The sequence below is a fragment of the Syngnathus acus genome, chromosome 6 (assembly GCF_901709675.1).
Source record: "Syngnathus acus chromosome 6, fSynAcu1.2, whole genome shotgun sequence".
Taxonomy (NCBI): Eukaryota; Metazoa; Chordata; class Actinopteri; order Syngnathiformes; family Syngnathidae; genus Syngnathus; species Syngnathus acus.
Window position 1 is genome coordinate 10,096,070 of NC_051092.1, and position 22,674 is coordinate 10,118,743.

Genomic DNA, 22,674 nt, shown 5'->3' on the forward strand with positions numbered 1-22,674 from the left:
TACATTCACAATGTATATAGTGTATTCCTGATTGGTTTCATGTTATTCTCATTGGAAAATAGCTATTTTATTTTAAAAATAAAGACATTTCTAAGTGACCCTAAACTTTTGGATGATCGTGTAAGAATAATAATCAATACAATCACAGGGGGAGGATTGTAATACTGAGGATGTGTTGGTTGACAGACCAGTTAGGCACAGAATTCTGTATCAGCTAAATATGTGTTTTGAAGCAGTATTGTGCAGTGAAGAAAATAAGGTTCACTATATGCTACTCACTGCTAAGACCTCATTTTAAACTGCAGGCAGCAGTTAATTGAGAAACAAAACCTGAGGTAAACCAATCTCGCAGGTCCACAGATTCATAATGAAATTCTCCATGGAAAATTGTTTATTTATTATCTCCGCCCCTTCCTCACTCATTCGCTCACTCACTCTTCATTTGTAGTGAAAAGGGTCATGCTCAAGGTGCTATGATTGTGCAGAGATGTGGATAATATAAAATGATTTAGCATGGCACTTGCTTCTGATTGCTCTCGTTACTATTCAGGCACAGCCATGAAGCAGCACTTCATTCAAGTTTGAATGATTGACAAATAGTCCATTTAAAGTCACCGCTGGACACACAGTGCTAAAACACAAGGAAATAAACCCAATATGCCTTATCTTGCTCAGGTTAGGAATGGACAGCAGAGTCTACAATCTATGGGTAACTGAAGGCACTAAGGTCTGAATTGTTCTTTGCCTTTATTGTAGGTGTTTTATCAGGGTGCAGTCTGCCTTTTGTCTGAGAAGTGCTGTCATCCTGGACAACAGGATAACTGGCATACGGTATACATTTCCATGCAACCCCCAATGTCCTCCCCACCCAAGAATCTGCAACTCACTGTTTTGTTGCACTGTCTATATCAAACTAATGTGAAAGTCAAGGCAAGACGACAAATCTTTTGAAATTTGTAAAAAAACAAAAAACAAACTGTCTCAGGAGGAGAATGGAGATGCTGAGTCAAGATGTTCCCCTCTCTAATCAAAGAACATCCTTTGTACACTAGACACTTTCAACAAGTAGATTGCTTCTTCCTCTTTGCGCCTCGCTATCCTTGCTTTTGCATGTAAATAACCATTCGTTTACCTGGGAACGTCTCTAAATTACACACAAGTGCATTTCTGACATCCTCTTAAGAATACCACCTCTGACTGATTAAAAAATGCTTTTGTTGGCACACTGTAATTCTGATGGTGGCAGGGTCACTTTCCAGAGGAAGGCAATCTTCTAGTCTGCTTGTCAAACTACAGCAACAGACTGATTTATTTGATTCTCGGCTCCCCACCTTCTTGACGTGCTTCTGGCACGTCCATCCATCCTGCATGTGCCGTTCTCCGATTGGCCTCCATCCTTGGAGGTTAAGACCGCATCAGGATGGATAATAGCGGTGTGACAACTATAGGGTGTCAGTCAGGCAATGACTCTAAAGAGTCTATCGTATTGTTAGCATGTTGCTGCAGGACACCTGCCAGCAGATAGTGGGCCTATCTCGTTTAGACAGGAACAAATGAGACAGAAGATAGAGCTCATCCACGCCATCATGACTTATCACTGTGGCCACAGGCCATTACCAACTGAAGCTTGCGAATGATACTAGCTTCTGTTGTCACGAGATTTGCATCTGATGAACACGTGTCAAAATGCTCCCACTTCCATTTAATGCTTTAAACTAGGCACAGTCATTGGCCACATGACTAACAATAAAATTTTATAACAGACAAACCGCAATAAAACATCACCATCTCCGCCGAAGACTTCAACCACATGCTGTTATAATCTGTTTCTTTCCTTTTGTGATTTACAACCAGAAAAGATGCATTAAATGTAATAACTGCTAATTAAAGAATATGTTCCACTTGAACTGCTTAAGATGCCCTCTGTATGCACCGTACGGCCCACATGTGATGGAGTGTGACCTCCATAATGAGATCTACAGAAGAGACACGCTCAGTCGGTACTATGTAAGTCATAGCTGCCATAACCTAAATCTAATTGTGTAGGCATCGGTGTGCCAAATAAAATGACACAAGGACAGTATATAAAGAATACATCAATAGGTGACAGAGTCCAATATTGATCTCCTACGAGAAAATACGATGCTTTGCAGCGGTCATGCACATATTTGAGTGACCAATGTCAATCATTGTGTATTTCGATACCTTTTTCCAATGTTTTAGTGTTTTTTTTTTTCAGTTGGATTCCTTTCTTTGCTGGAGTGCTTGCCAGCAGAATCCTAAAGGGAAGTGAAATAAATGAGTGATTCATTAAGTTTTTGTTTTTTTTAAGAGACAGTGCCTTCAAGACACAAAATGTTCCATGCACCTTTTCAGTGTCAAGGCATAGTGTAGTACAAATTGTAATTGCAGCACAACAGTAAATCTGCCTTTGTTTATAGGCTACAAAATCCTATTTGGTGACCTGTACTCTTGAGAATATCATTTTTTATTAATATTGGTACATATCTAGGTATGAATATTTTAAGCACACCCCCAATGGATGGATGGACGGATGGCAAGATGAAAGCGGTGCACAAATCTATTTCTACTGTCACGTTATAAGGAGGAGCATAAAACATGTAGACAACAACTTGGAGGATATAACCAGAATAATGGAAATTCTACGTAGTGTACTGCTGAAGGTATAGCACTTTCCAACAGGTGAAGTAAGAAGGACTTCTAACATTTGATTTTATGCATGACAAATTGCTGTTACTGTGCCGCACTTACAAAAAAACAAAATTTGTTACATTAGCAGAATGGTAGTCATCTAACAGTCAGGAGGGCGAGCAGGTGTTTGACAGTGTTTGCGGCAGTGGCCAAGTAAAATCCATTAACAAGGTGCTAATTTTCATGCAGGCAACAACAAACAGCAACTGGGGGATCAGAAATGAATGCCAAAAGATTGCAATGAATATAAATGTGGTACATTTTTATGACCTTGGCAGACATCTCATGTAAATGAACCGGATATATTAAATGAGACTACAAAATTATAGGGGCCTCTGCTGGTCAAAACTCCAGGCTCAGTATGTGTGCCATACTGCCAGCATCATGAACCGCTATGGACACGCAAATATATTCATAAGTGTGATGCAATGAAGATCCCCACTGCTGCAGTCTCCATCTATCTTACCAGCATGCAAGCAAAGATGTCTGCGTGCATATTCATGCATTGACTTTGCCAGCATACATCCGCCACCCAAATTTTTTTTTATATTTTTCAGCCACCACATGTTTACACATAATACTAGATAGCAGCTCCTCAAGGATAATAAAGCATTTCTGATATGAGTGAAAGTGAAATGGGAAATGTGATTGCTCTTAGGAATACTCAACTTTGTTTTAAACTGAATCCGAATGATGACAGAAAAGTCCACATGTAAACCTAAAAATGACAACCAAGACACTGCGGGTCTTATCACTTCTTCTCATTTAAAACCATGACTGAATAGAAACGATGACCGTTTAATTGCCTCTTTGTCATGAGTCAAGTTTGTATGCATAAATTGTGTCGACCAAGTCTTTATTATGTACAAAAAATCAAATATTGAAATAAGATAAAGGCAGCCAGCGCTCGTACATTTGTCATTCTGACGCAGTCTGGTGAACAGACTAATCTGCCTGAGTTCAATTGGGTTGTCACGATGCCCATCTTTGTCGTTAGGGTATTGCTCGATTATTAAAGTGGTTCAACCTTTTTTCTTTCAAACCTTTGTAATGGGATTCGGTACTATAACAGAGCTGCAACACACAAAATAACCAACAGTAGAGCACTGTGTTGTACAGGCATAATTCAAAACATGCTGATGGATTTTATTATTAATAAATAATGATGGTACTTTAGTTATTTTGTGATGGGTTAACAAGGCTTACTTGCTGTAGAAATTCTTGGAAAATGATCTCCAACCCAACTGCACACCAACTTTTCTTTTTCTTTAGTTAAAAACAGAGTAGCTAACATTACTGAAATGACACAGTAATGCCCCGGAGGTATTCCTGTAATGGCTGCTACTCTACTGTGGAGCCGATTTCAAAACGCAACTAACAGCATGTTCAGAACGGTGGTTTGCACTGTAATGCAATATTTAATGTGTTATATCACTAAAATGTGGCCCTCTTACATATAGCTGATTAAATTACAAAAATAACTAAAACATGATATTTCATTTTAAGTCAAACACTTGATTGGCCATCACACCTTTATATTACTGCTGAGCCCACAAGGCCAGTCCAACATTATCACTTCTTCAAAGAAAGATTTATGGCAGCGATATTTTTCAAATCAGTGAAGGCAAGTGTTAATTAATGGTGGCTGCACTTGGGGTTATCCATTAGCTCTGGACAGCTTCTGTGAGTCTTGTTGTTTCCATGCATTTTAAACCTTGTAAAGGACAAAAAAGCAAAGTGTAATGTTGCCAAGCTTAACCATATCAAGTGAAAGAGAGAGCGGGACTATGAGTGTGAGTCACCTCTCAGGTGCTGTCACCAAAGATCAGTGTGCTGTTCACCTCTCTTCCTCCTTAGGATATGTCCTTCTTTTCCTCTTTCCCTCCCAACCTCCCTTCCTTATTCCTTTCCTCCATCCTTTCCACCCTATGTGCTTTCATACTTCACTTCTTCCAACACAAGAAACAGAGAGCATGTGTTGTATGCCAGTCTGTCTTCTCAGAAAGTCTAAGGAGAAAAAATCTGTCCGTACCCATCTGTCCCAATTTTCTTGTGGACTGCACTCGAGCAACACTATGAAACCAGTGCATACATAAGACATAGGACTTGTTGGGACATCTAAAACATCCACAATCGATGACATGAATGAAAAAGAGTGTTAAGGGGCTGACCTGCAATATGTTGGAAGGCTCTGCAACTGTTTTTGTACAAAGCACAGACAGGAGTGGCCTTGCCACAGTGTACTGTACTGATAGGTGCATTCATAGGCAAAAAGGTCCATGTTAATATTTACTGTTGGGCTCCCGATGGATGAGAGTGTTCAATGAGGGTAATAATGTGTATCTTGCAAGATAAATGAAAAACACGGAGCACATCTCAGACTGACTTCATTGGCATACTATTACCGTCTGAATTCAGCCATTATTGTGCGTGTTCCCTAATAAACAAGAACTCTGACATTCAGGCTGAATTACAAACTTGTGACAGCTGCTGGCCGAACCTTTTGGAATTTGTATGGCAGCATGCATAACTCGGATGACATTTAATTGAATGTACTGCAAGTTGGAATGCAAGTGAGATAATATCATGTGGTATAATATTTGCAATTCAGCATGCCCCCTTACATTTACATAATTAGATGACTAAAGGTTATGGATTGTATCTACTTTGAAGGGTTTGCTGGTGAACATTAATTTTTAATATGCTTGAAACATCAGCTGATCAAAAAAAACATTGTCTAGTCAATCGAGTATAAAGGGTACGTTTTTTGTTAACAAATTGTATTTGTCATCAATCATTGATGAGTACTGGTCAATAACCATCATTATTACAATTTAATCATGTGGCCTTCACCTTGAATGAAACTGTCCTAGTAACACTTTGTATGTCTCTTATCAAATGTGACTGACATGTCGCAGGCAATCACAGAACTATGCAGAAACCACTTTAGAAAACATACAAGCACCAAGACTTGACTACTAAAGCATATACAAGTCTCCTTCGCATTTGTGAGTTCAAGCAGTAATTGCAAATTGGTGTAAAACAAACAAGAGGAACAATTTGCTTCAGAGGTGTGATAAGAGGCGGGCAATGTCAAGGGGACAGATTATGTTGTGGTGATAAGATGCAGAATGAATTTGCATGTGGTATGGCTGCCAATAACCTGGGCTTGCTTTACAGTTTGCCAGTGCCAGTCCCTCATCTTGTGGTGTAGCCAAGTGCCTTGATTAGTGGCTGATTTGGAGTCTTCAGCAGAAATATCACAGCTTCTTGTTTGCATCATCTTGCACACACAAATAAAGTCAAATTGAATCGGACATGACCAGAGCAATACAACGACCTGCTCCAATAGAAACCTGGGCTTCCAAATTAGAACGCAGATGAGCTGCAGTAAACAAAGCAACATCTCAGAGGACAGGTTGAATTGCATAGCTCACCGCATAATTCACATGAAATGGCCCCATGAAAAAATAACGATAGAACCATGTTTGACATTTGAATACAATTTTGTCTAGCAGTGTAGTTATACAACGTAACCTTGCAAGCTACATTATGCTTTATTTTATGGCCGATTTATAACATAGCACTAATCTGTGGCAGTTTGGCTAAATAAATCAATACATGCGCTCTAATGGTTAAGGCATAAATCTGTCTCATTTGTTACAGCTAACATCACGAATGAGTGTGTGTGCCACATTGCGTGTTGGAGCCTACTTTGTCATGTGGGCTCATTACCATTCAGGCACTGAGCGCCTGAGTCCCTGACCCAAATTCAAGATGACACATGTAAAATAAACAGATTCAAAGTCAATCTTCTGCAAATATTTACAGCTTATTGTGGCACATACATTCAGTGTTTCCTAATTTTTCCCGTATTGTTTTGTAAAGACGAAGGGGGTGTGAGCAAACCACACTTAGTGGCTGGAGTGGCTTTTTTCAGCTGGTTCTTTTGGGGGGGACTGTCATGTTTTTTTTTTTTTTTTATATCTTTACATGTTTACTCTGCAGATGAAATTTATACAATTTTTAAAAAATATATTGATACGTCTAAGAAAAACATCTACACTGAAATTACTGTAATATGCATGCCGGGCCAGAAGTTGGCACCACTATAATAATAGACTACGAGCATTTGCACCAACTTCCTGTTTGCCAGGTCTTACTTGAAACTGGTATCGCAAACGAACACTGGAGATAATATGTGTGCATTCCTGTACTAATTCACAGTAAACCTGATATTAGAATGCAGTGCATGATCTTAAGGATTTGCAGAACTATCCACTTCATACACACTTAATTAAACGTGAGTCAGGAAGGAATGTGTTTGCTCTCAGAAGACATTAAATGATATTCTTCAGCCTCCACAGCAGCTGAGGCGTCTGACCGTAAAGCATTGATCTCACTGTGATTTGCCTTGGGGTGCCCTAAAAAATGCTGAGTAGCTCAACTAGCAAGCAGGAACATTCCCATTAATTCACTGCTTAGGTCGAGATTAGCATTGATTGGTGTGAAAAGACAAGGTAATGATGAACTACTGCCACTTGTGCACGCGGGATACACTTGATTTGTTTGGTTGGTGGTAAACATCATAGTTAGCAGCACCAGTATTAAATGAAATGTTCACGAAATAACAGAAATGGTAACAGATGTAAGTGACTGCATGTCACGGACAGAATTTTGTAGCACTGCGGCCATAGCACCAAGTCTGGCAGGAGGTTTTAACTGGGTCACTGTAATATCAAGGCCACATGACAGAGCACAACTTAAATCGTTGTTCTAATTTTATTCACAGCCAGAATCCTGCAAATCCTTCTAACAGTGGTATTACTCACCCCAAACCACACACATACGTTTCAAATGCCTTTTTCTTTTTTTTTTCTTTTTTTTTAGTAAAGACATTCAAGTCAACAGCCTTTACAGAGAAATCCTTGCCTGGACCATTTTCAAAGTATAGTATAAAAAAAAAAAAGCAGGATCAATATTTCTTGACACGTGACCTTCAGGTATATTTATGGTTTCTCAGTTGGGTAAAATATAAAGCAATTGTGCGCTCCTTGGAGCTGCAAGAGCACGGTTTGGCACCATGTCATGGTAAAAGATGAAGTGGACAACTACATGTGTGAACAAATTAACACATGTAGTTAAACAGATTGTTGAGGTTTTTTTCCCGCCAAATATTTGACCAATATTACATAATCCCATACCATTGTTAATGAATAAAGTCACTTCTGGGACAATGTGTGGTAGACATTGAGATATACACAATGGAGAGCAGATAGTAGTTCCAATGCATTCCAATTCTCATGGGAGAGGCACTCGTGTGTGATGTGTATCATATAGGTGCTTTCACAGAATGCAGAGTAATGTCACTTGCTTCTATGTGATTATTTTGTTTCTCTCATAATTTTGGAGTGTTTATGCATTTGTTTCGTCATTCGTCACCTGTCTAGTCATAACAACGATGACACACATCTGCTCTGTATTCAGGCAACAATGTGCTTATTTGGTCTGAATATTGCCGCAAACAAAGTTGTTTGTGTATCAATATTTTTTAAGGGAAACAAAGCCGCCTAAAATATCTGGCAGGGATTCACAAGAAGCCATGCTCCTTTTTTTTTTTGCTTTGTGAAAAACTTGAAAGATACACACATACATAGACAGCAGCAAAAATACATTATCATTTATCTACGTGCAGTGTTCTGCTTTTACAGTTTCAAACAATCATCTTTTTGTTTACACTTGTTTCAAAGCAATGCTAAAAGATTCCCTCGTGTGGTGCATCTATTAAGCCAATCAGCTTTACTATATGTCTTTATTATACTTCATTAATTTTAGGACTATTTTATTGTTTTTATGGTCAACAATTTACGGGGGTAAACACATTTTTACCGCCTATATTACAGCAAAGACATGATATGTTACGATATAATAGCTTTATGGTCGCAACTATATTACCCTGGAATGGACTATTTCGATATCCAATATTTTGAGCTGAACAATTGCAAGTCAAACCATCATGAATGACTTTAGGCAAAAATGTCCTCTCTAAATGCCATCACGACTTACCTATAAGATATGTCAGAAAAGGCCTGCCATCAAAACCGAAACACATACTGTTTTCCCTCCCCTGCTAGTAATTCCGCTGGAGTCTGATGCAGTTTGTCAGTTGACGTTTCCATGCTTTCATGCAGCCCTGGTAGCAACATTTTCATGGTAAAAGCTGTCGTACATTGTTCTGCAATATCTCTGTTCAAACACTGAACAAAGCAAATACATAGACACATGCTACTTGATTGTCTGGGCCTAGTTTATATCTTGGGTCTGAAACATGTGACACCAGCGCTATGACACACCTTTTATAATAGGGATAAAAATACTGTCTGACCAGCGTGGAGACCATGTTAGATAAACACATGCTAATTAAGTCTGGTATTTTGATGACTAGAAGTTGCTCCAGAATGTGAGTCGCACCAGTGTTAAATGTTCCAGTTGGACAAAACGTTCGTTTCTAGCTCATGATTTTTTTTTTGGGTCAAATTTAAAATACTTTATCTTGACTAGAATCCCACATCACATGGCGGACAAAGGTAGAGCCCTGGCTGGTTTTTGCTACTTCTGGCGCTGTAAATCCTGTCACGTCACATATTTGTTTCCATGACTACTGATTCAACTACTGTGCTTTTTATTCTGCTTGCATTTTTTCTTCAAATGTTGGTGCATTTCCATAACGTTCTGGGCACAAGCGATAATACACCAAAAGTATTTGCGAACCACCAAAGAAAAGTCAACGCAATTAGGCAACAGGGATTTTGAGTGCCAGTCTGAGTCGCACCAGCAAAATTATTAAAAAAATTTAAAGTCCAACTTGTACTTGAAAAATATGTTGTATGCTAATTTTACTGAATTGTGTTTATTTGAATTTAGAGTTTGATTGGATTGTAAATTAATGAATCATTTATGCTTCTGTGATTATTGTTCATTGGGTGTTTATTGCTCCAATATATATTCTTTCAATGTACAAATCTTACATATGATATAATCAAAATTGAATGATCAAATTGTAAATTTTATGCAGTTGTGTTGAAATTTCCAAGGTGTCCCTATTGTGTCATCGTGATGACGCAACAAAAAAAAGTATGAATGCTGATGACTTTGTCTCAATATACTCCTAAACTGACTTATTCATTATATAAAACGGAGCCTGTTTAATTCAACACAATTCTGTTCTGTTACATGAATGCCAAATGATGGCTAAGATGGTTAATCACAACTTATGGAAGAACATTCAATTGTTGTGCCTTTCGGTCTATGTTGCTGCTATAGCCAGATTTACACTTACAAGTTTGTGATCATTTTTAGATAAATGAAAGGAAACTGGAGAACTTCCCATGACACCCCAGATGATCTCTCACAGCACTCTAGTGTGCCAAGACACCTTTCTGGGCAATCATTGTTTTAATCAACAGCCAGTTAATGTAGGCAAGAATCTGAGAGGGGATTCCTCACAAGTTCCACCTACTGACTGTGCGCCAGTAAAATCAAGCTACACTAATCCTCCTGTGTTACCTCTGCCCCCACACGCAGATAAATTGATCTGCAACGCGTGTTAATGGCCTCAGCGTCTCAACACAGACAAGAAATCGAAGGATCTGTACAGATGTGTAAGTTAGAGTGAACTCCCTTGATGATGCAAAGGGACAAAGCAAGTGTAGAGATATTTGCCAAGGAGGTCAGTCAATCTGAATCAAGGTCTAACAATCTATATAGAATGCTAATTAGACTAAATTAAATGCAAGTAAATAGCATGATGATGTCTTCTTAAATGATAGCTTGTTATTGACGAGTGAAAACATAGCAGTGCCCTCCAAGTCGGCTTCTTATGTGTCCTTATGCACATACGGTAGGCCGAAGCAGGCTTGCTCAGGTTGTATTTGGCAAGTTCAAAATTCAATCAAAGAAAATTGATGTTGGTTTGAGTGTGTCCAATACATGGGGCAGGACAGCACATACATATGTCTCATCACAGTCTTGCTGAGCGTCATCCACTTTTATCTTCCTTGATCCTTGTTTCAACTGGCAGTGACTGATCGATGCAGTTCAGTTGTACTTTATGTGGAAATGTGTTTGTGTGTATGTGAGGGCGGGGGGGGGGGTGTAGTTTGTTACAATGCAACCTTATGAGTCATGAAAGATGACTGAACACGCTGATACTTAAGTGCTGATATGGAAATGAAAACCAGATAAATTGCTTTGACACAATATATTAGGATCCCATGTGGGAAAAGAACAGCTTGCGTGAAGCCGTCTGTGAAATTCCATCAAACCAGATGTGCGGTGATGATTTTTCACAACGGGATCTGTCAATGTTTCCACATTTGAATCATCACATGTTAGATTCAGGGGTTGAATCAGTTTGTTTTCTGATCTTGAATTGCCTTTGACAAAATGATATTGCGGCAAATTCCAACAGCAGCCTCCAGAGTATGTGCAACGTTTATCACGGTTGTTTTATCCCCTCATAGAAAGGAGAGCTTTGATACTGCTACCTTGGTGTTCATGCGAGGACAAGACTGCTGAGCTGACAATTTTCTTTTAGACATGAATATAAGATGAGGCTTTAGATTCTGATAACACAGTGTAATGGCCCCACCAGGCAGAGTCTATATCACTACAACCGCAATTAAAGAAAATGGTGCTTATGCACTTCAGCATGTGAGATGCCAAAGTAGATACAGTAAATGCTAAAGCACACTTAATTCATTAATACTGGATACTGGAGGCACTAGTTAAATCCAGACAAGCTAATGATATTCAACACGGAACCTGTACTCAAAACACAAATACATTATATACATCAGATTTCATAGACACTTTTCATATATATATATATATATATATATATATATATATATATATATATATATGGTGACTAATCCGTAATATGCACGCCAACGGCGCATCATTCTTTTTCATCTGTATTTATATACACATCGCTCGAGGTCTATACTATGGCTCCTACCTATATAAAGAAACCTGAAATGTCGGGGTTATCCTACTGTTACTCGTAATAGCTACCGCTTTTGTAGGCTACGTCTTACCGTGAGGACAAATATCATATATATATATATATATATACGTATATATCGGTCAAGGAGGTCATACTTTTGTTATACCGTAATGTCAATCCTTTCATGCAGCATTGCAAACATCGGTGCACTCAGTGGAATTCTTATGTATCACCCGACATTGGTTGATTGTCAAGGTCATGTTATTGACTACTCATATTTTTGTATATATTTATTAATACATCTATCAAGGAGGTCACACTTTTATTATATTGTACTTATGTCAATCCATTCATGCAGCATTGCAAACATTGGTGCACTCGGTTGAATTCCAAGGTATCCCTCCACACTTGGTTTGATGATTGAACATTGATTTAAGGTCATGTTATTGACTACTCACATTTTTGTTTATTCTTTTTCCAGGAAATCTGCTCTGTATTATAGTGTGGGCTAGTCTTATGTTGTTTCTGTTTCCGTGCATGTATCAATGTTAGTGTAGGATGTTGCACCTTTAATTATGTGAAGCACATTGAGTTACTTTATGTATTCATTTTAAATTAAATTCAAATTTTTTCAAATTTTAAATTCAAATTTGCGACAGCTCTCGTATGGGTTTTCAAGCAGTGTCTAGGCGTGAAAGCGAACCACAAATGGAGGAGATTATGGGGGCAGTCGTGGAATATGTTGCAGGTGAAGAGGTCAGAAAATCTGCAGCATGCATGTCATCAGTGATACGTTCATCCTCTCCTGCTATTCGAACAGCAAATGATGGATCCCCTTCACCCCACTCCATTTGCTTTGAGGATAGTTGGCTTCAAGCATGGATCTCTGAGAAACCCTAGTCTCAGACCCAACAATAATGCTTTAATCTGCCCGAAACTCCCCCTACAGATCAGACTCCTGTAATCCCTTATAAGAAAGACGAGCCAGATGGTCATGAACAACTGCCGAGGGGGTCTAAGGATGAGCACATGGATCGGGATGCCTGGAGTTCCTGCTGCTGTTTACCTTGTGCTTCAAGTTACCACAGCAAGCCTGCTGAAATGGATTGTGTATAGATGATGAGAGTACATTCCAAGAAGGTTGTTTGTGTGTGTAAGCGTGTGCATGTGTGTGCAAGTGTGTTTGTGTCCAACAAGATGCAGAAAAAGTCCAGAAAAAGAGACCCTTGTGTTTGTTTAACACAGTGCAATACTCTATTTACAGAGATGAGATACGAATTCAGAACTTCAGAGGCCAACTGGTTTACAGGCTGCAGCAGTCTTGTGACTGTGAGAGTGCCAATGGTACAGCAGAGTCTTATGAGCGTCGCCATACCTCTCTCCCTCCCTCTTGACAGCGAATGCTTAAGAATCCCGTTAAGTGACTTGCAGCAACCCACAGGCCCACTAACCTTCTACTGGGCACCGCACTAAACCGCATTCCAAAATGCCAGTCTTCTTGTCGCTAACAAAGGAGACATAACCACTAGCTGCAGTCAGACCCAGCATCACCGAATTAGTTTCCCTCAGGACACTGATTAAACTACAGTTAAAATGGACCCAGAGTGGAACGAAAGCATTAACATCAATTTATGAAGTAGTAAGTAAATACTGTATGAGTAGTGCATGCTCATTAAAGGAAAATTACAATAGTATCGCACCACGGGATTTGTGAGGGGCAGTGGACAGCACATAGCTTCTATATTTGTGTGCTGAAGCTAAAACAAAAGAGAACCTTTGCATTTGAAGGCAGCAAGTTAGTTTGCCCAAAATACTGAAATTCTAAGCTGATTTTCCAGCTATTATGATACACTGTGTGCAGCAGTACTGAGATTTTGCCACAGAAAGGGGGTTAAGCTCAAATGGAGCTTTCGAGAGACCCAGGGGAGTAAATGCCATCAAGCAAATCCCCTGAGACTGCCCCTGGAGAAAGCTGCTAAAGGTTGACTTAATAGTCGTACCCCGTGGCGGCTTCTGATCTGTTAAATGTGCACAATGGGCCACAACGGACATACAGGAAACTGAACTATAATATCTAAGTGCAAGGTCTTTGCTCTGATCACATTCACTTTGAAATTCAATTGGTAAATTCTTAATCACAATAAATTAAGGATATATTAATGACAAAACGGATGACAATGCAAGGGACTTGTGGACTCATTTCAAGTTGCTTTCAACTGAAACGTTAAGAATGCAATGTGGCTAGAGACTCCACCTCCTCTCTAATATATCAAGTCCGTTCCCTGTCAGCCTTAACAGCCTGTGTCACTGTGGTCAATATTTTAGTACGAAGGACTACTGAGTTCTGCTGCTTTCCCAGAAACGTGGCCAAAGACAAGAGAGACACATCGACATGATTTAACTCGGCTCTAAGTTTAGCAGGGGAGACCTAATTGCTTATTTGGAACGGTGAAAATAAAAGAGGAGTTTTGCTGCCTATCTTTCTTGAAATATTATTTGTACAGTAGTACATTTCACACCTAACTGTAACTCAGGGAAGAATGACAATTTCCTATCTTACTGTTCCGTTCAAACCATCATTACACACTTTCCACATTTACATTACACACATTTCCCATTAGTTTGTCAAATGAATTAATTGCACTGCAGCTTCTGAGCATGCAGATGTCTGTTTTTTATGGTATTGTACAGACCAGTGAGGTGAATGTTATTGATCGCAATTAATTATTTGCTGGAGTTCACCCAAACCCAAAGAGTTGCTTGCAATGGATTGCCATCTTCTATGTGGCTTCTGTGGGCACTTTCACTCTTTGCATCAGTCACTTGAACTATTGCATGGCTTGATCCACTTGGTGATATTGAGTTATTTCTGTTCAGCAGACACATATATTAAAAAACTGTAGTTATTTAATGTATATCCTAATGGAGAGTCCATATGGTGTAAAGACAGAAATAATGTGCAAACTACAGAATTAAGTTCCACTACCATTTCCAGAAAAGTTTTGATGGGATAAGGGGGATGTGTACCATTTCATTACTGATGCCACGACTGCCATCTTGCTCTTCTTCACACGGTCGAATAATCTCGATTGAGTCAAGAGTGTCTCTGCTGGTTTAAGGGCAATAATGAACTTCATTTCACCTATGCACTTAATTCCTTACAGCCAATGTATTGATTATTTAGGCCAACATTATTTTAAAATAATTTGAGTCTGATTCCTCTAGTACCGCTATTGTTGATGTGCATAATGGGGATGTTAAATTCCTCAACTGTAGCCCTACACATGTCAAAGCCTGGGAACTTGTAAAACACCTATACAGAGTTCACAAGAGATGCTGTATCGAGGTAAATCAATGTCAGATTTAAAGAATCCCCCATCCGCTAAGCCTCTCAGAGCCTTCTCATTCTCCCGCACCAACATTTACATCAAGTGTGCAGTGAAGAACACCCCCCGAGGCATTTTGCTCGTCTCTGCCAATTACTTGGTTCTTCTCTCTGTGAAATGAGTAATGATAAGAGGGTGATATAGATACTGCAACTCGCCCTGAAGCAGCACACAGCAGTGCTCTTTGCAGCCCCGAGTCTATCAATGTGCAGCTCTGTAGTTTTTTTTTGTATAGCGAGCAGGCCAAGAGATAGTTGCTGGTTTGTGTGATGAATGTGTACGTGTGTGATTTTTCAATGCTGACCTGTTCGCAGCTGGGCTCAAGGCTAATGATTTCGATAGCCTCCAGTGTGTCCCAGTTAGAATCGGCTCATAAGCCAGTGGCATGGTGGGCAGCGCTTGATATGGATATGGGGTGTTTTTATGTTTCAAGCTTGGCTGGATTCACACAAAAGCCTGGCCCCATAACCCATAAGCCTTATAATCCACCCTGTAAACATTTCAAGGGATTCCCACTTTCACAAAAGATGCCCATGCTTGGCCACCCAGTAGAGTCCGCCACACATTTGTTTTTGTTTTTCAGTCACTCAGCATGTTTGGTTATGAAAGCGCTATTAGATCATGAGTTTTTCTTTAATAGCAAACACATTTAAGAATGAAGTCATGACAAGATGCACAAATTACCACAGTAAAACAATAAATTCCAAGTGTTGGGTTCAACCTCTGGTGTTATGTAACTTAAAATAAATAAAAACAAAAATAAAATAAAAATAAATAAATAAATAAAATAAATAGATAAGTAAAATAAATTAAACCCAAATAATATATATATACATTATATATGTAGTATATATTTCAACATAAAATTGAACTTCTATCCTGACCCCACTGAACTCTTATTCTCGATGCCACCATAATCTATCCCACTCCCCATCCCTTCCCTCCTCTGGCCACACACAAAAGAGCTGGTGCAATAGCACTGCCTGTGTCATGATATCCAGGAATAGAAACCTACACACCAAAAAACAGGCGCAGACCCTCTGATGTAATAATTAGAAACGCATGACTGCACTGACTACATCGCGTTGATCCTCCAAGATTTTCACATATTGTTCATAGATAGCAAGATGGACTGCGCTTTACTCAGTCAACTTTTGATCACATTTGTTATTCCACATTTGCATCAAAATCATCTACGTGACAGTGGGATGTGATGAAGTAATAAGGCACTTACCCAGAAGATGAGATTGAAGATGAACATCAAGTATTTCAAGCAGCAAAGGCAGCCTCTTGCCATGTTAAACTTCTTGAATTCTAAAAGGAACACAAATGATAGATCCAGGTAAAAGACCACGTATTTGCTCCCTTTGGGTGAGCTGTACTTGTTGTTGCTCTTGTCTCCCGTGCTGGCCTCAGCTGCTGCCGTTGCAGCCTGACCCTGCTGAGTATTTTTACGTGGCCCAGTGGAGCCGTAGAAAGCGCCGGCCGTGAAGCCACGGCCACCAAATGGCCGGCCAGACGTGGAGGCTTGAGGAAAATCAGAGTCACAGCTTTCGACTGAAGGGCTACGATGAATGGCTGATTCCTCACTGCTGGACTTCTCCATGCTCTAGCGCTACTACTGCTGCTGATGATGAAGAGCTCCCTGACTCACAGTCTAACATAGTCTCAGAGGTGACAGGACAGAACAACGTGCCCTCCAAGTCTGCACTGTTTCCCAACCAGATAAAAAAAGATGAAAAACGCACAGATGAAAATCAAATTACATCCACGCCAAGTCAAACAGCTGAGCCGAGTAATTTGAGTCTGAAAGAGTCCAGCGAAAAAGTGAGTGGACCTGTGCTGCTTAAGCTTGCTGCTGCTGTCTTGCTTTCAGTGTCCTGAAGTAGCTGTGCAGGATGCTCCTGGTTAGAGTCTTACTCATCTCGAGACAAGGTAACTTTCCCAATTGCAAGTGGAAACCCGGTCGGTCTCAGCTGCTCCACGCTTCCTCTCCTGCTGACCCGGTAACTTTTCTCACCCCGACACTCAGCTTCTCTTCTGCAAAGTGTGCAATTTGTTTTCCCACCGTTGCACGCTTGTCTGCTCAAGTGTAGCGTGCTGTGATCAGCAGCCCTGTCCCCCGCACTGCCCGTACCCGGCTCTCCCGGTAGCTGCAGCCCGACTGATGTGCCGCTCAGTAGAGATGTTGGGCATTGCCTGTTCCCCACTGTGCTCACTACCCTTCTCTTACTCTCTCCCTCTCTCTCCCTCTTGCAACTCCTCCCCACTGCTGAGCAGACAGCCAATGTAGCAGCTGAAGGAAGATCCAAGCTCCACCTCTCCACTCCCAGTGTCTTTAATAAGCTCATCGCTGTGTTTGCTTTGACTATACATGTTCAGCAATTCGTACTGTCAGGGGACATGAAAAGTCAGAGATGAATTCAACACTGATTAAAGACTAAAAGAGGACATGACGTGCATCACAGCTATATGGCTTCTCTCTGGTGCTTTGGAGTTGGGGGCAGAGGAGAGTGCGTGACATTTCGCAAGTGCAAACGTCCAAGCACAATTCCTCATGATTTGTGTTCTCAGTCTTAACAGTCTAAACTTCGGCTGTTATAAATTTACCACAATTCCTTTGGCAGATGGTAATTTATTTGCCATTTTACAAAACGGGCTGAAATATTGGGCAGCTCTCTGATGTGGCTTGGGGATGAAGAACTGCAGCTGCAGTTTGCACTGAGTCTGTGTTCTTCATCATAACACTGCCCACATCCATGTAAGAGGATATCATTTACTGGCAATGAGCTGGCTTCGGAATTGTCACCAAACGAATCAAAAGGGACTGGGGACTTTAAGATGCTGAGCACTCTCCAAGGCATAGCCAGGGTCAAATACCAAATAGTGCTGGTGAGTCACACACTAAACTGACAAGTTAATACAGGGCTTTCATTTAAACTGGATCTCATGCTCTAACCTATGGTGCCAGGTCTGCCTAACCAGAACCAGTGGAGAATTGCGGAATGAAATAAGGAGTGGCAAGGTAATGACTCCACTGCTTATTATAACATTTAAGTTGTTCCTCTATGCCTAATTTTGATTTCATCCTGATTGGACTGCAACTATTGTAATAACAGTGTAATTGCCCTCACTGACTCGCAAGAGAGCCGCTTCTTCACCACTATCTTGAGATTGCTTACACGGTAATTGGGTATGGTATTGGTCCTCAATGAGTAGGTTTCCAGCTTGGTCTCCAGTCACGAGGAGGAAGAATTTCAACGACTGTATTTTACGGACTATAAGTCTCAGTTTTATTCAAAGTTTGGCAGGGGGTGCGACTTATACTTAGGAGCGACTTATGTGTGAAATTATTGACACATTATTATATAATTTCACATGTTATTTTCACACTAAACCGCAAGAGGGCACTCTAGGCCTGTGGAATAATTGGAAACGCAACTGACGATGAGTCTGACGTAAGCCACGAAGAAGAGGAAGCGCCGCATCCTCTACCTCCGGAGCTAGCGGAGTTGTTTAAAAGTGACACAGAGTATGAAGATTTCATTGGATTTAGTGATTTGGAGTGACACGGATGTTTGGTAAACTTGTTAACATGTTATTTATGCTATAATTATCTGAATAACTCTTAATATGTTACATCAGGCACGTTCTCAGTTCGTTGTTTATGTGTCATGTAACGTTAGCACACCGTACAATTATTCAGCCTGTTGTTGTCTCTGTCACGCCCGTGCCAGAGCACGCTCGGCCGGCAACTTCCCTCAGCCGGACCCCTTTGTTACCGTAATGTCTGTCACCTGCTCCCTCTTGTTGTCTCATGTATTTAAACCCTGCCCGTGTGTTCCTCCTGGTGGATGTCTACTGTTGTCTCCCATCTGTGTCCGCTCCTGTCCTGCTCGTTCGTTTTCCCCCTGGTCTCGTGTGGAGGCTCACGGGCAGAATCTGTACCGTATCCGAGTGGACTTCTGTTTGCCTGTCTGCTGTCCGTGTGTCGCTGTCCCGCTTGTGTCTGTGTTTGCCCACTTCCCTTCCCTTCAATAAACCCTGGTCCAAGCTGCATTTGGTCGCCCTTGCTCCACTCATTCGTGACAGCCTCTATTCTAATTTTAAATTACCTTTCAAGATGACATCTCTGTTTTTGGTGTTGGATTTTACCAAATAAATTTCCCCCCAAAATGTGACTTATAATTCAGTGCGACTCATATATGTCTTTTCCTTCTTTATTATGTATTTTATGGCTGGTGCGATTTATAATCTGGAGTGATTTATAGTCAGGAAAACACAGTAAATGTTTTAAGAGAAAAATCCAGTAAAACACAATTGTCAGTGACATTCTAATCCAACCCTCTTATGTTTCACAGTTGACTGACCGACCGACCGACCGACTGACTGGACCATCCGTCCATCCGTCCATCCGTCCATCCGTCCGTCCATCCATCCATCCATCCATCCATCCATCCATCCATCCATCCATCCATCCATCCATCCATCCATCCATCCATCCATCCATCCATCCATCCATCCATACATACATCCATACATACATAGTACATAAGTAACAGCAGAGTATGCTTTATGACTATACAGTGGAAAGTAATTTGTTTTGGCAGTGATGGTGAATTTCACAAAGAATAAACCCAAAAGTAGAGATTAAAATTTAGTGAAAGACAAGGCAGATTGCAAAGAAGTAGAAAACATAGAGCGTTTGGGAAGTTATAAATTTTGTTCAGTGAATTATTGAACTAGCTTTCCCAGATCAAAACAAAATCATGGCACTTGACGGGTCACGCTAACATTTTCTCAAAGTTTTTAGCAGATGGTGAAATATTTGTGACAGATTGTTCTAATAACCTTTGATTGAAACATTATGCCTTTGGCCCTTTGATTTGAATGTTATTGACAAAACCTAATCAATCAGTGTTTGAATCTTTAATTCTCACTGAATCTTTTTAGTTTTATTCATTCAACCTTAACATTTTGACAACTGATTAAAAACTGCACAACCTAAACAACCACCACAAAAAACAACACAATTAAGATGAAATATAACCATTTACAATTTAAATAAAAATGATATTCTCCAATTTTGTGTGAATCTACAACCAGATATTTTACATGAGAGCTTCCACTGTCATTGGATATGTCGTGAATGGACTGTACATGTGCAGCGCTCTCTGGTTCGACACATCTATCAGACCTCAGTGGGGCATGTTGCAGTCTTTACGAGCAGCCTGAAGGATACTTCTGGAGTAATTTCCCTCCTGAACCTTGCACAAAATCACAAATCTACTCCAATCAATAATATGTTCTGCGCTGCTGCTTCAGGTATACAGCATAGCGAGATGAGAGAATAGCACAGTTCGACTCAGGTGTAACAATTGTCTGCAGGATGACACTAAGCAAACGAGGCCACACAAGTGAAGAAAAGAAAATGAAAGAACAATAAATGAAGACTGGAACAAAACACAGGATAATGTTTCTATTAAAAAAAAAAAAGAAAAAAAAGAAAACAAGTAAATCTTCTGCATTCCCTTAAATACTGCTGTTGTCCTGTCTCTGTTAAGGCTGGTGTACTCTCCCTATTGCTGACTTGACCCTTCTTCAAGCTCTTTTAAAAGGTGTCTGAGGATAAAAAACAGGTGGAAAACACCATCTTTTACAGGCAGCGTAACAGAGGATAGGAACTCTTGTTGAAGCCAATCAAAAGAAAAGTGTAAAAGCTTCTTTTATCTAGAATATTTTAATAAAAATTGTAGACCTATTTTCTAAAACTTCCACTGTTACAACATAAAACGCTTTTTCTTCAAAGACCCTAATTCCACTGTCAAGGTTATACTGTGAGTAAATACTCAGACCAAAGTTGTGAGAGGACAAACTGTATCGACAATATTAAAAAAATCAAAGTGTCTACAGGTAAACAAAATACAGCTCAACTTCAGTCAAAGACAACAAAAATAACCTCATTGACGGGGTGACAAGGATTTTTAGTTTATTGTTGCACTGTTCAGTTACAGATTTGGATTATGGCTAAAAATGATTAGACCTTATTAATAAGGTGGCAAGACCTGCAGTCTATAATTCATCACTTAATGAAAAATGCAATTTTGCACATGACTAACTCCCAACTTTAATAGTCATGCCGCTACACTTGCCATTGGATTATGCAGCAGGGAACAGGAACCAAAAGAATAAAGTTGATGAGTAAAACCTGCTGGGCCAGTTTGTATTACGAAGCCAAGCATCAGAGTGGAAGAAAGCACTAAAATATCCCACAACATGGAGTATCTCTACTAAGTTGACACGAGAGCAGAGACAAAAAAATGAACACTATCAGTGGAGCAGGAATTGAGTAGTTTAATTTTGAAAACAAAACATTATTCCGTCCATTTCTACTTTTACTACTTTTTTCTTGATTGTGCTGTAACGTTGAGTTAACACTTACTAATGGAGCTGCAGCTTCCGGTAATAACAAACGTGTGCGGTAAAGGCGGCTTGCTCCAAAATGTCAGCATAAGTGTTTTTGCCGATCGGCTTATCAATCGACATAAACCAAACCTCTCATTCAAAATGAAATCTTTATCGAAATGGGCTTGATCTGATCAGAATATTCTGAATGGGCTGTGTACATGAAGTATTTCTTATTCAGATCAGCCTTTAATCAGAATAAATGTGTCCACGTAAACATAGCTAGTGGCAGTGTGGATGTCCATGTCACTCACTCGATGAACTCTGTGATTGACTGGCGATCAGTCCAGACCTTTCACCCAAAGTCAGCTAGGATAGACTCCAGTTGTGACCCTGGACATTATGTTTCCAGGCAAACACTGTTGCCGGAAATGCAACAGGACATGGTGTCTTAACAGGCAATTTTTCCCCTTTGTATTAAAGTTTTGTAGAAAGACCTACAAACACTGATTACAGGGAACTGCGCCACGTGTGTGACAGTTTAGGGGCCTGGCATTATATGGCAAATAGGGGAGAGAGGGAGTATATGTTGCCAATGGCCACGGTGGCCCTATTTGTTCATGTCGAGCACTGTGGAATTTTTTGGTCAGAGTCTTCAAGAGGTTTTTCACGGTCTATCCGTGATAAGTCTTGGGGGAAAGGCGCAGCCGAGTCCCAGAAACTGAAAGTTTGGTTGCTAGTCTTTTTTATTCTGGGCTTGTCACATTTTGATGGGGTCAATCACATTTTTCATATTATAACAGGTGTGATACATATTTCACATTCTCTGGCTGCTTTTCTGTAGATGGCATATTGACACCAGAGAGCTTTGGAACAAATTTGTGGCTGTGATTGCCTCAATTCTCCATTTCCCAGACCGCGAGCGATGTATCAGACTTTAGTTGAAGGGAATGCAGAGTACCGCCCCAGGCCTGTAAATCATCACAACCTGGGAGGCGGCATGATTGAATGTGATAAAATGGCCACCATACACACTAACTTTTTGTGATGGCTGTGAAAAAAACATGGTAAAATTCGACAAAATGAGCACCAAATGACTCAGAACGTGAAAAGATTCAAATGTGTGAAATGCTTGGGAAAATAAAGTCCTCTCGTCCCACTACC

At 40.1% G+C, this 22,674-nt stretch overlaps 1 protein-coding gene across 2 annotated transcripts in view; it reads right to left on the bottom strand.

Moving 5' to 3' along the window:
* Positions 1-22,674, bottom strand: part of tspan9a (tetraspanin 9a) — a 139,508-nt gene that overhangs the window by 45,398 nt on the left and 71,436 nt on the right. The window contains exon 3 of one of the 2 annotated variants that reach the window (XM_037253320.1): positions 16,340-16,419. In XM_037253320.1, coding sequence (XP_037109215.1) covers positions 16,340-16,402 — 63 coding nt within the window. In that variant the 5' untranslated portion in view covers positions 16,403-16,419. Of the gene's footprint in view, positions 1-16,339; positions 17,342-22,674 lie in introns of those variants that run through there. The other variant, XM_037253319.1, reaches the window with a different exon arrangement.